At 51.1% G+C, this 12,539-nt stretch overlaps 2 protein-coding genes across 13 annotated transcripts; one reads left to right on the top strand and one right to left on the bottom strand.

The window, feature by feature from the left end:
* Positions 1-72: 72 nt before the first annotated feature.
* LOC122379378 (NADH dehydrogenase [ubiquinone] 1 alpha subcomplex assembly factor 2-like) lies at positions 73-6,295 on the top strand. 9 transcript variants are annotated; one of them, XM_043361547.1, is made up of 2 exons: positions 73-343; positions 5,729-6,295. In XM_043361547.1, exon 2 carries the CDS (start codon positions 5,745-5,747, stop codon positions 6,177-6,179), a length of 435 nt encoding a protein of 144 aa, XP_043217482.1. In that variant the 5' UTR covers positions 73-343; positions 5,729-5,744; the 3' UTR covers positions 6,180-6,295. The 9 variants fall into 9 exon arrangements, with proteins under 9 accessions (XP_043217482.1, XP_043217476.1, XP_043217475.1 ...); XM_043361541.1 differs by lacking the exon at positions 73-343 and adding an exon at positions 380-409; XM_043361540.1 differs by lacking the exon at positions 73-343 and adding an exon at positions 447-531.
* Positions 6,296-6,944: 649 nt separating this feature from the next.
* LOC122379375 lies at positions 6,945-12,122 on the bottom strand. 4 transcript variants are annotated; one of them, XM_043361534.1, is made up of 2 exons: positions 12,034-12,122; positions 6,945-10,442 (listed from the first exon to the last, which is right to left on the bottom strand). In XM_043361534.1, exon 2 carries the CDS (start codon positions 10,402-10,404, stop codon positions 7,573-7,575), a length of 2,832 nt encoding a protein of 943 aa, XP_043217469.1. In that variant the 5' UTR covers positions 10,405-10,442; positions 12,034-12,122; the 3' UTR covers positions 6,945-7,572. The 4 variants fall into 4 exon arrangements, with proteins under 4 accessions (XP_043217469.1, XP_043217471.1, XP_043217472.1 ...); XM_043361536.1 differs by having other exon boundaries at positions 12,051-12,074; XM_043361537.1 differs by lacking the exon at positions 12,034-12,122 and adding an exon at positions 11,848-12,010.
* Between the last annotated feature and the right edge of the window lie 417 nt (positions 12,123-12,539).

Raw genomic sequence — 12,539 nt, 5'->3', positions numbered from 1 at the left:
TTTCATCTTTCAAGGTATACATGACGTCACAAATAACCTTACCTTACCTTACCTTAGGAGTACACGGAATTTAGAGGCCTGTGTAGACCTGTTGGTCCGGATCTTTACTCTACTGATTCCCATCAATAATAACAGTGAACATAACAGTGAACTTTAAAACAATCTTTTGAAGAATGCCTTTATTCTAACCTACTGTACTGTTTATTCTAACCTACGAACAACTTTTTTATTAAGTCAAAGTCAAAGCCGGATGTTTTTGTCTCTGCATCTCAAGAACAGAAAAAAAACTTTCACGTAACGTTTCTTAGCTGTTTCAGTGACGTAATATTTTATAGGCTGAAAAGTAAGCTTTTTCAGGATGGTCTTTTATATGCAATGCTTGAAATACCTTTTATTACTTGACGTATAGGTATTTGACGTTTCTTAGATAATTATTTTTCGCATTTCGTTATTTGTATTATTGTGTAAAAAGATAGGACATTTTTTGGGAGGAATTACATAACTAAACGTCGCAGTCGAGTGGTGTAAACGGTAATGTACACGTGGTGGTATACAGTGAACTTTAAAGGGACCATCCCACCTTAACATTAGTTTTGAGTTGAGATAGCCAAAATGGGGTCCCTGGCTCACAATTACCGGTTTCGGCACTCACAACATCGAGAAATGCCTTAAATCGGAAATATTGAATTTCAAAATTGCAGCATTTTGATACGTCCATCAATTGAGCAGCAGATTGATATTCGCGAATATCAAACAAAAAATTCGATATTCGGACGGGGAACGCAATAACTCAAGAACCAGTGAACCGATTTTGATGAAAAGACCCTCATTCGATTCCTTGTTCCTCATTGCAGGTTGACAGCGATTTCCAGGTCACTAGGTCATGACCTTCAAGGTCAAGGTCAAGGTCAAAGGACGGGGAACGCTCTACAGCCTAAAGTTACCGTCCGATTGGCTTGTAAATGGTCTCATTCGATTCCTCGACCCCGATTCCAGGTTGACAGCGATTTCCAGGTCACTAGGTCATGACCTTCAAGGTCAAGGTCAAGGTCAAAGGACGGGGAACGCTCTACAGCCTAAAGTTACCGTCCGATTGGCTTGTAAATGGTCTCAATCGATTCCTCGACCCCGATTCCAGCTTCACAGCAATTTCCAGGTCACTAGGTCATGACCTTCAAGGTCAAGGTCAAGGTCAAAGGACGGGGAACGCTCTACAGCCTAAAGTTACCGTCCGATTGGCTTGTTAATGGTCTCAATCGATTCCACGACCCCGATTCCAGGTTGACAGCGATTTCCAGGTCACTAGGTCATGACCTTCAAGGTCAAGGTCAAGGTCAAAGGACGGGGAACGCTCTACAGCCTAAAGTTACCGTCCGATTGGCTTGTAAATGGTCTCAATCGATTCCTCGACCCCGATTCCAGCTTGACAGTGATTTCCAGGTCACTAGGTCATGACCTTCAAGGTCAAGGTCAAGGTCAAAGGACGGGGAACGCTCTACAGCCTAAAGTTACCGTCCGATTGGCTTGTAAATGATCTCAATCGATTCCTCGACCCCGATTCCGGGTTGACAGCGATTTTCAGGTCACTAGGTCATGACCTTCAAGGTCAAGGTCAAGGTCAAAGGACGGGGAACGCTCTACAGCCTAAAGTTACCGTCCGATTGGCTTGTAGATGGTCTCAATCGATTCCTCGACCCCGATTACCGATTGACAGCGATTTCCAGGTCACTAGGTCATGACCTTCAAGGTCAAGGTCAAGGTTCGCGAATATCAAACTTAAAGTTCGATATTCGGACGGGGAACGCAATAACTCAAGAACCAGTGAACCGATTTTGATGAAAAGACCCTCATTCGATTCCTTGTTCCTCATTGCAGGTTGACAGCGATTTCCAGGTCACTAGGTCATGACCTTAAAGGTCAAGGTCAAGGTCAAAGGACGGGGAACGCTCTACAGCCTAAAGTTACCGTCCGATTGGCTTGTAAATGGTCTCATTCGGTTCCTCGACCCCGATTCCAGGTTGACAGCGATTTCCAGGTCACTAGGTCATGACCTTCAAGGTCAAGGTCAAGGTCAAAGGACGGGGAACGCTCTACAGCCTAAAGTTACCGTCCGATTGGCTTGTAAATGGTCTCAATCGATTCCTCGACCCCGATTCCAGGTTGACAGCGATTTCCAGGTCACTAGGTCATGACCTTCAAGGTCAAGGTCAAGGTCAAAGGACGGGGAACGCTCTACAGCCTAAAGTTACCGTCCGATTGGCTTGTAAATGGTCTCAATCGATTCCTCGACCCCGATTCCAGCTTGACAGCAATTTCCAGGTCACTAGGTCATGACCTTCAAGGTCAAGGTCAAGGTCAAAGGACGGGGAACGCTCTACAGCCTAAAAATACCGTCCGATTGGCTTGTTAATGGTCTCAATCGATTCCACGACCCCGATTCCAAGTTGACAGCGATTTCCAGGTCACTAGGTCATGACCTTCAAGGTCAAGGTCAAGGTCAAAGGACGGGGAACGCTCTACAGCCTTAAGTTACCGTCCGATTGGCTTGTAAATGGTCTCAATCGATTCCTCGACCCCGATTCCAGCATGACAGCGATTTCCAGGTCACTAGGTCATGACCTTCAAGGTCAAGGTCAAGGTCAAAGGACGGGGAACGCTCTACAGCCTAAAGTTACCGTCCGATTGGCTTGTAAATGGTCTCAATCGTTTCCTCGACCCCGATTCCAGGTTGAAAGCGATTTCCAGGTCACTAGGTCATGACCTTCAAATCGTGACCTGGAAATCTAGTGACCTGGAAATCGCTGTCAACTTGGAATCGGGGTCGAGGAATCGATTAAGACCATTTACAAGCCAATCGGACGGTAACTTAAGGCTGTAGAGCGTTCCCCGTCCTTTGACCTTGACCTTGACCTTGAAGGTCATGACCTAGTGACCTGGAAATCGCTGTCGACCTGGAATCGGGGTCGTGGAATCGATTGAGACCATTAACAAGCCAATCGGACGGTAACTTTAGGCTGTAGAGCGTTCCCCGTCCTTTGACCTTGACCTTGACCTTGAAGGTCATGACCTAGTGACCTGGAAATCGCTGTCAAGCTGGAATCGGGGTCGAGGAATCGATTGAGACCATTTACAAGCCAATCGGACGGTAACTTTAGGCTGTAGAGCGTTCCCCGTCCTTTGACCTTGACCTTGACCTTGAAGGTCATGACCTAGTGACCTGGAAATCGCTGTCAAGCTGGAATCGGAGTCGAGGAATCGATTGAGACCATTTACAAGCCAATCGGACTGTAACTTTAGGCTGTAGAGCGTTCCCCGTCCTTTGACCTTGACCTTGACCTTGAAGATCATGACCTAGTGACCTGGAAATCGCTGTCAACCTGGAATCGGGGTCGAGGAATCGATTGAGACCATTTACAAGCCAATCGGACGGTAACTTTAGGCTGTAGAGCGTTCCCCGTCCTTTGACCTTGACCTTGACCTTGAAGGTCATGACCTAGTGACCTGGAAATCGCTGTCAACCTGCAATGAGGAACAAGGAATCGAATGAGGGTCTTTTCATCAAAATCGGTTCACTGGTTCTTGAGTTATTGCGTTCCCCGTCCGAATATCGAATTTTTAGTTTGATATTCGCGAATATCAATCTGCTGCTCAATTGATGGACGTCATTTTGATTCAGAGGGGCTAATGCATAGGAATACCCCTCTGAATGTGTGACGTCAGCGCAGATATCTAACGATTTTTAAATGTTTGACTAAAACGTTTGGTAGCACGTGGTGGTATATGCTGCTTTGCGCGCAACAAATGCCGCACTTTCAAATAAAGTCGCTAGGAACAGCGGAGATTCCAAAAAGTAAACAAAAGTAAAAGTCTAATTTCTTGAAAACCGGTGAATATTTTTCGATAAAATTTGGTAGACAATCGTTTTCACTCTTTCTGAACCGAGCGACATCATTTTCATGCCAATTCATTAACTTTTTTGAAGGTGGGAGGGTCCCTTTAATACGATCTTGTGGTTTATGATGACACCAACACAAAGGATTACTGTACATACGCCCCCTAAAAAGTTTCTCCAATAAAAAAATCAGATTTTGATTTCTTACAGTCCCCTGTGCAAAGGGTTTTCCAGGGGCGCGGGAACTACTTTCCAACTGGGGGGCACACCATAATAGAGATTAACCTAGGGTACCCCCAGGCCCCAAATCTAGTTTTCTCACCGGTTTTAGGCCACTTATTTTCACCCCTCGGCTTTTTCAACAAAAAAGAAAACATTTGCAAAAAAAGTGTGGTATTCCGTCTCAAAGCTGTGGGGGCACCGCCCCCATGGCCCCAGAGTTTGGGGGGGGGCAAGCTGCCCCCACTGCCCCCCGGCTCCCGCGCCTATGGGGTTTTCCCAATAAAACTTATGTTTTAATTAGGCACTTTTCAAGTCTAGCCATGAGATACCTTGTAGGTATCTACCTACATGCTAATCTTGTGTGGAATTGGTGGGCATGGTTACTTACATAAGAACTGTTATGAGCATGAACTTGCTATGATTTACTCACTTTACCTTCTGGTCATCCAGTGTTAAACAATTTTTAAAAATATATTTTTAGCTTACCTGCCCATTTCAGTCAAAGGTGGAAAACTATTTGTCTTTCCCGCTAGGTATTTAGTTGCAGAGTGATCTTGTAAAATTTTAATTATGTCGCTGCTTGCCAAATACCATTAATATGTTGGATGGCATTTCAATTTAGGGGAGTGTGAACCACAGGTTTCCAGTTTACATTCATCCCTCCACAACCATCTGCCACTTCTGATGTGGCAGCAGTTGTGAGCCATACATGTTCTTCTTTGAGACCTTTCTCTTGCAGGACTCAAAGTAAAGAAGCTCAGTACCTACCAGTTGCTGACAAATTGTCTTTTTTTTCAAAAGATCAAAATGTTGGGCATTGCTATAGACTCAACTCTATCATGGGAAGCCCATATAACCAGCGTCGTTCAGAAATGCAACAAAATACTTGTGTCGCTGTATAAATTCCGCCATTATTTTACCAGTGACGCACTCAAAATCATCATCGAAGCATACGTTTTCCCACATATATCGTATTGTTTATGCGTGTGGGGTGGAGCCGCAAAAAGTCAGTTAAGCAGAATCCAGAAACTTATTAACTTTTCGGCAAGGATTGTAACAGGTGTTAAAAAGTACGAGCACATCACTCCGAGCCTAAATTCACTGAATTGGTCCAGGATTGAACCCCTGGTGGCGAGCCGCGACGTCAATAAAGTGTACAAGTCACTGATGACAGATGGTGCTCCCCCTGAGATTCGCGCGCTCTTCACGTTCCGCGCCGCAGTGTCTGACCGGGAGACGCGGGCCACGGATAGTGGCTGTCTCCATCTCCGCCGATATCGTCTCGCGTCCAGTCAGACGTCCTTTTCGTACCGAGCCGCTATCGCGTGGAACCGTCTCGCTGGGAATATTCGCGGCGCAGCCACTCTGAGCGATTTTAGGGCAGCGATACGGGAGCTACTGTGACACTCAGGGTCTCTGTATCATTGACATGTCTTACCATTTGTAATGTGCTTTTACTCGTTTTAGGTATTTTCTCGCAGTTTTACTGTTTAATTTTAAATTCACCATGCTGTTTTATAAGCTATTGTCCATGACGAGAAACCTGAAAAACCACCTTGTGGATGGCTTCAATAAATATGACTATGACTATGACTATGACTTTTTTTGTTTCAGTGCTTGGGCAGTAACTATGCCTGCAGAACGGAATGTACTGGCAATTCTCTTCAGAAACTTTCTCAAGTCCATCACTCCGAACCGCCCATCCGGAAATCTGGTGGGCTCTGACCATTTTGGCAACAAGTACTACGAGGCGCCGGCGGACCCGTCGCGCGGGAAGCGCCACCCGCGGCGGTGGATCGACCCGGCCGGCCAGCAGTTCGACCAGGAGATGCCGGCAGAATGGGAGGCCTGGCTGCGCCGGCGGCGCGCCCAGCCGCCCACCGACGACGAGGTCGCCCGCAACAGGGCCATCATGGAGCTGAAAAAGATCAACGCCGCCAAACTGGCCGAACAGCGCGGGGAAGTGAGCGAACCAGCGAAACCCGAGCGGCCGTCGGCGTTCCCCGTCTGGGAGGAATACGAGGTCGAGCCGGGCCAGAAGAACTCCAAGTATAAAATAAAATAGGATTGTCAGTTCTGATTGTTTGTTATGCGGTGCTATCTATTGTACTTGCCGGGTGGTTGCTACGAAGTGTCTGTGATCTGTACTGAATGATAAAATGATATAGCTCCTCGTCTTTATCTACTCTTTTGACGATATTGATAAGTGACGGTGAAGATCGCGTCTTTATCTACTCTTTTGACGATATTGATAAGTGACGGTGAAGATCGCAACTAGTTAATTGTCGATCCGTAACGAGTCGTCCTCACCATAAGATGCAAGGTAGTGGAAGCCAGGTGCCGCAAAGGGACGCCGTGACATTGGCATTCGACGGAACATTGCCACGGCAAGCGTTGCCCAAGAAAACAGTGTAATAGATTCACTGCGGTAAACAAGAACGTTGAACGCGAAGCACTCTGCCTAGATACTGTACATGGACCCGCGGCGGCCTAGTGCCTGTCTTGCTGTGCTTCTCGAACCCAGCCTTGGCTGTTGCATTTTTCCGTGCTCGTTGCTGTGGTCGTCCGTCGTACTTTAAAACTTCACCACTGGTGAACGGTGAAAGTCGTGTCCAGTAATCCCTTTAGCGGCCTCGCCAGTTTTCAGCTCTGCAGCAATCTTCTCTCTTGTGAAGTACCGATTTGTCCGTGGAGGGTGGAGACCACCGACAGCTGCGACAGTCAGCTGCATGGACGGCCACTGACCAAAACTGAACTCCCGTTCGTGGAAACCGTCGTCAGTGCAGGACCGGGAGGAAGAACTGAAGTCTGGCAACCCTGACAAACGGACTGATCTGGCAGGTGTTTATTGTGATGATGATGCGATCATTTATAGCGCAACTGATGCGATATGGACGAGCGAGGATGACCATGGGAATGCGTAACGCCCACGACACAACTGCAATATGATGATGACATGTAGGACCTGTCGGCGACACGTCCATCGCAAGCCTCCGATACTTATATCTACCGTAATATTCTCTAGCCGACGCGGCGTATAGTAACGAGTGCGCCGGGCCCCGCGAGTGACTGCTGACTCACAAAGCCACATCTCCCGACTTGTTCCACACACGGGTCGGGAGCGACGGCGGAGGCCGGAACGCATCCGCAGTCCCGTCTTCACGGACGCGCGACGCATCAGTCCGGAAACCGGCACAGGAAACCACCAAAACGCGAGCAAACACTGCGACAAGCAGGTGCGCTTCAACAAAACCAACAAAACATACGTCCGCCTTGAACCATTCAGGTGTAAGAGATCACATAAATACAAAAGCATTAATTTGCGGCAGCGGCGATGGCGCGCCAGTCACTTCTGTACACTGTACACTGGGCGCCGACTGATTGGACGGCGCTGTGCGCGCGGTTCATACGGTCTATCGGGGACCCTGGTCGGGTCGGGCAGTCCACTCCGCGGCGCCTTACTGCGACACTTCTGGCGCGGCGTCGGACGCCTCGGCCTCAGCCGGCGCCGCGCCACTCTGCTGGCCATCGTTCTGCATCACGATCTCGATCTGTTTACCCTCGAGCGTGTCCCCGGAGGCGGAGACCAGCTGCTGGACGGCCTCGAGCAGCGTCTGCATGGCCTCCTCCGACTGCAGGATGTCGCCGCCGCCGCCGCTCGTCTGCAGGATGATGGTCCGCGAGCCGCTGGCCGTGCTGGTCGTCACCTCAATGTTCTTGGTGTCGTCGCCCGTCGGCTCTGCGGACACCACGGTCACCGGCGGCTGGCGGGGCGACTCCGGCGCCGGGGCAGGCGCGGGGGTAGGCGCCGGGGCCGCCGGTCGTACCACGCGGATCGCCGGCGACACCGTCTTCGGGTGCTGGCCGGCAGCGGCGGCGGCCAGCGTGCGCCGGCCGGCGACCGGCAGTATCCGAGTGGCCGGCCGGACCACCCGGGTGGTGACTGGGCGCGGCGCGACGGCGGCGCGCACCGGCGTGCCGTCGCCGGACGGCCGATTTACGACCACCTGGCGCACTATCGGCTGCCGGCCGCCGGCGCCGCGGACGGTTGGCACGCGCGCCGACACCAGCTTCTGTCCGGCGCCCAGTTTGACGGCCTGCAGCACCTGTTTGCCGGCGACCATGCGCGGTCGGGTGAGCAGCACCGTCTTGGGTCCGCCGGCGCCGCTCACAGGCGTCACCGGCTTACCGATGGTGACCACGCGCGGCTGCGACTGGGTCAGCGCGCGCGTGGAGATGAGCGGGTCGGCGAAGCGGCGCCCGGTCCCGCCGGCGCCCGAGAGCACCACCACCGGCCCGTCGGCCGGCGTGTGCGGCGTCGGCCGTTCCTCGAGCGCCGCCGCCAGCGAGGTGTTCTCGTTGGTGAGCGCCAGGTCGGTCATACCCAGGATGGCCGCCGCGTCCTCCTCCAGTGGCGGGAAGTTGATCTGCTCGGGCGGGTCGTCCTTGTCTGTGCCGGGCCGCTCGGGCCGCGAGTCGCCGGCCGGCCCGGCGGCGCCGATCACCACGTCCTGGCCCTCCACCACGTCCGGCACGGCCGAGTCGGGCAGCAGGGTGGCCGTGGCCGCGCCGGCCGCCTCTCCAGCCGCGCCCGCCGACACCAGGTGCATCGAGTCGTGCGGGATCTCCTCGGTCTCGATGTTCTCGAGTCCGCCGGCGAGCTGCAACTCCTCGCCCATGCCGTGCTCCAGGCCGCCGGCGCCGCGCGAGTCGTCCTCGTCGTCGTCCAGAAAGGCCTGCAGCGGCGTGGGCCCGTAGCGGCCGCGCGGCGGCGCCACCGGCTCCGGCTCCGGCTCCACGTCCTCCGGGAACGCCGGCAGCGGCTCGCCCGTCGGGTGGATGAACTTCAGGTGGTTCACGTAGTACTCGAACTTGCCGAACCGGAAGTCACACACCTTGCAGGCAAAGAGCGCAGGCTGCTTGTGTCTCTCCATGTGCATCTTGAACGCCTTGCGGTCGCTGAACTCCATGCCGTCCTTGGAGCATTTGAACGGTTTCTCCTGCTGGTGGACGATCTTGACGTGTCGGAACACGTCGGAGCGCCGCGTGAACACCGCCGAGCAGATCTCGCACTTGAACGGGCGCATGCCCGTGTGGGTCAGCATGTGCTGCCTCAGGTTTGTCACCTTGAACTGGCGGTGGCAGATCTTGCAGGGCCGGCGCGGCACCGTCTCCACGGGCAGCGGCACCTCCATGGTGTCCAGCTCCATGGTAATGAGGTCGTCCTCGTCCAGCTGGCCGGAGACCATCACCTCGCCCTGCTCTTCGACCAGCTCCTCGTGGAACAGCTGGGTGTCCACCAGGCCGGCGTGGTCAGACGGCGCCGCCGGGCCGGCCGCCTCGCCCGACCGCGACTGCAGCCGCTGCCGCTTCCTGGGCGGCGAGGCCGGCGGCGGCGCGCAGTGGATGCCGTGGTCCAGCTCGATGGCGTCCGTCAGCGTCTCCAGCGGCTCCATCACCAGTGGCTCCTTGTCCTCGGGCGACGGCGCCCGCTCGGCGGCGACGGCGGCGGCGGCGGCGCGGGCCTCCTCGGCCGCCTGCCGCTCCAGTTTCTCGGCGATGGTGGGCGGCGAGCGCACCGGAGAGCGGTCCTGCTTCAGCGGCGAGCCGCGCACTGGAGACCTAACCGGCTCGACTTTGACGGACAGCCGGTCGGCGGCGGCGGCGCGTCCGGCCGGCGCATCCTTGTCGGGCGAGCCGGGCGTCTTGTCACCGCGAGCCGAGCTGCTGCTGGCCGTCCGGCGCCGCACCAGCGGCTGCAACGGCGCGTCCCGGAACCGAGCCGGCAGCTGGCGCTTCCGGCTGGCGCGGCCAAAGTCGCCGGAGGCCAGCACGTCCATCAGCATGTCGTCGCCGCTCTCGTCGGCCTCTGTGCTGGACTCTGCCGAGCTGCCGGCGGCCGGCCGGCGCGACGGTGATACGCCGCTGCCCCGCCGAGCGTCACCATCGTCCCGGCCGGCGTCCTCGTGCTCGTCCTCCTCGGATGGCTCGTCGCCGTCCTCGTCCGTCGGGTGGGCGGCCGGCTGGGCTCGGCCGCGGCCGCGACCCCGCCCGCGCGGCCTGCCCGGCGGTCGGCCGCGGCTCCGGCCGGACGGCGAGCGCGACGGACCGGCGGTGACGGCCCGCTCCGGGGCGCCGCGGCCCACCCGCAGCACCGGGCTGCCGCGCGGCGGACTTCCGACCGTGGTGCGCACACTGCGGGCCACGTACCGCACCGGAGGAGCACCACGGCCGCGCGCCGGACCCGCCGAACGCATTGTGTTCTTCCTGTCATCTGTCCTAGTCCTCATGGTGACTGGTAGACACTAGCTGCTATATTGACAGTATCCTGTGAATCACAAATGCAGTGTTACTGAAGTATAATCAACTAGATGCTTACACAACACACATACAGCAGTGAAGTCCGATGCACTAGTTCAGGGTTTGATACAGTTTTATTGAGACATTTAAAAAGAGTCTACTAGCAGGCACAAAGGCAATCAGACTAGACTCAATATTTTGAGCAATACAAAGAAACATTGTTACACAGGGAGGTATGTTTTTGCATTGATCTACCTATACTTGAGCTTTGCCCATAGTATACTATAGGCACTTTAAGCAGTTCACAGTTGCAAAAATCTGAAATGAATAATTAACAGCTTTTCTAATCAAATTTTTAAATATAAGGTACCTACTGTATCCTCCAAAATATCATATGCCAATTTCCAATTTTCATCAATTGATAAATACCTTCCAAATTATGCCATAACTACCATTTAATTAATTAGGTAGATTTGAAGTAATAAAAAGCATTGTCACAAAAATATAAAATCTAGGCATTGTTCTGATTCATCGCTTCTGGTATAGTGACAACTAGCAAGCAATATACAGTATGCAGAAAAACCAAGACAAGGCGTGCATTCAGACAGCCTCTTTCATTTTTCTCCATTGGTGAATGGGGACTATTCCTCATAACGTTCAAGCAGGCTTTTCCTTGTTTACTTTTCATTTTTACTTCACTACTTATTCATAAAAAATACTCAAATTATTTCTCTTGTATTTTCACTAAAATCACAGCAAAAATAAACATGTAAAACCACTCAACCAGCTGTTCACAGCATATTTTAGAGCATAATAGAAGATTCAGATGAGAAAAATGTGTATAATCCATCATGAACCTAACAACATAGATGAACAGTTTCCATGGCAGCTGCCAACTAGTAAAAATGAGTGGCATGTTCTAGGCTCTCCAAACCATTTAAGAAAATTCCTAGTGTTTGACACTGCCCAAACGGACATTTTCACGAGGGATTCTTTAAAGATGAAATTCCATGCAAAACAAAGCCTGTCCGAACACATAAAATTACATGAATACATTGTTATTCATGAGGTCTTGCTATTAAGCTTAAGGTAAAATGTATCATCAAGAGAAAAAAATCAGTGTCCTGACAATGACAATTTTCACTGGAATGAAGTAAGAAACTGAAAATCATACCAATCAAATGACTATTATCTCAAGGCTAGCATTATCCTTCCCTTCCCTCACTACCTACACAAACTAAGGCATTTTCATGAGACAATAACTTCAAACTGGAAAACGAAATAATTCTTACAGTCTGCAATAAAATGGCCCCCATCTCCCAAATCAATGATGCTGATCACAACCAACAATAATGTGTGTTTAGATAAATTCAAATTAGAGCCAATAAGTGAAGCATTTGATAAAAACATTCGCGTCGTTATTGTATACAAACCGTTACCAATCAAGAGTGCTCAATTTATACAAAACATGGCGCTACCCAGATCTCCAAACAAAGAAAAATGCTAATATGAAGCGAATTGGACAGAGTAAGTAATTTCGAAAGGTGGGATGAAACACAATTTAATTTATGACATGATTCAAAAGAATAATAAGGGCCAAAAAAGAAAAATATTAATACTTTTTAGCGGAGCGCACCCAAACTGCGGCAAATGGCGTCCAAACTCCAGTAACAAGATCGTTTTGATTTGTCATAATGAAGAAATTGATAGACCGTTTATCTAAATATTTTTTGATGAATTTTATTTTCAAGGATATCTTATGAAATTATTCAACATCACTGTTTCAACAAAAACTCATGGAAAACTATTTGCTTTTTGACTAGGAATTGACAGTCAAATTATCGTACTCGTGTTGAAATCGGTAATGGTGCCAAACTATACAAGTGTTCTTTTATGCTCACACCATTTCTAAGTTTTTTGAGCTCCATAATATATTCTGCTTTTTTGTGTCTATTTTTATAGGATCCATCGAGCCGCTGGGTGTAACTTAAAATGGTTGCGTTTACATTAGCATTTTGACGAGGCTCAGCAAGACACAATTTTGAGATAAGGATTCTTAAATGGGATCAATAAGACAAAGGGATTGTGCCTTATAGGTATCTTGGGATCTTGGTGTCCCTTTCAA

The sequence above is a fragment of the Amphibalanus amphitrite genome, unplaced genomic scaffold (genome assembly GCF_019059575.1).
Source record: "Amphibalanus amphitrite isolate SeventyFive unplaced genomic scaffold, NRLGWU_Aamphi_draft 000076F_arrow, whole genome shotgun sequence".
NCBI lineage: Eukaryota > Metazoa > Arthropoda > Thecostraca > Balanomorpha > Balanidae > Amphibalanus > Amphibalanus amphitrite.
This window is presented reverse-complemented; position numbering and strand designations above follow the sequence as displayed.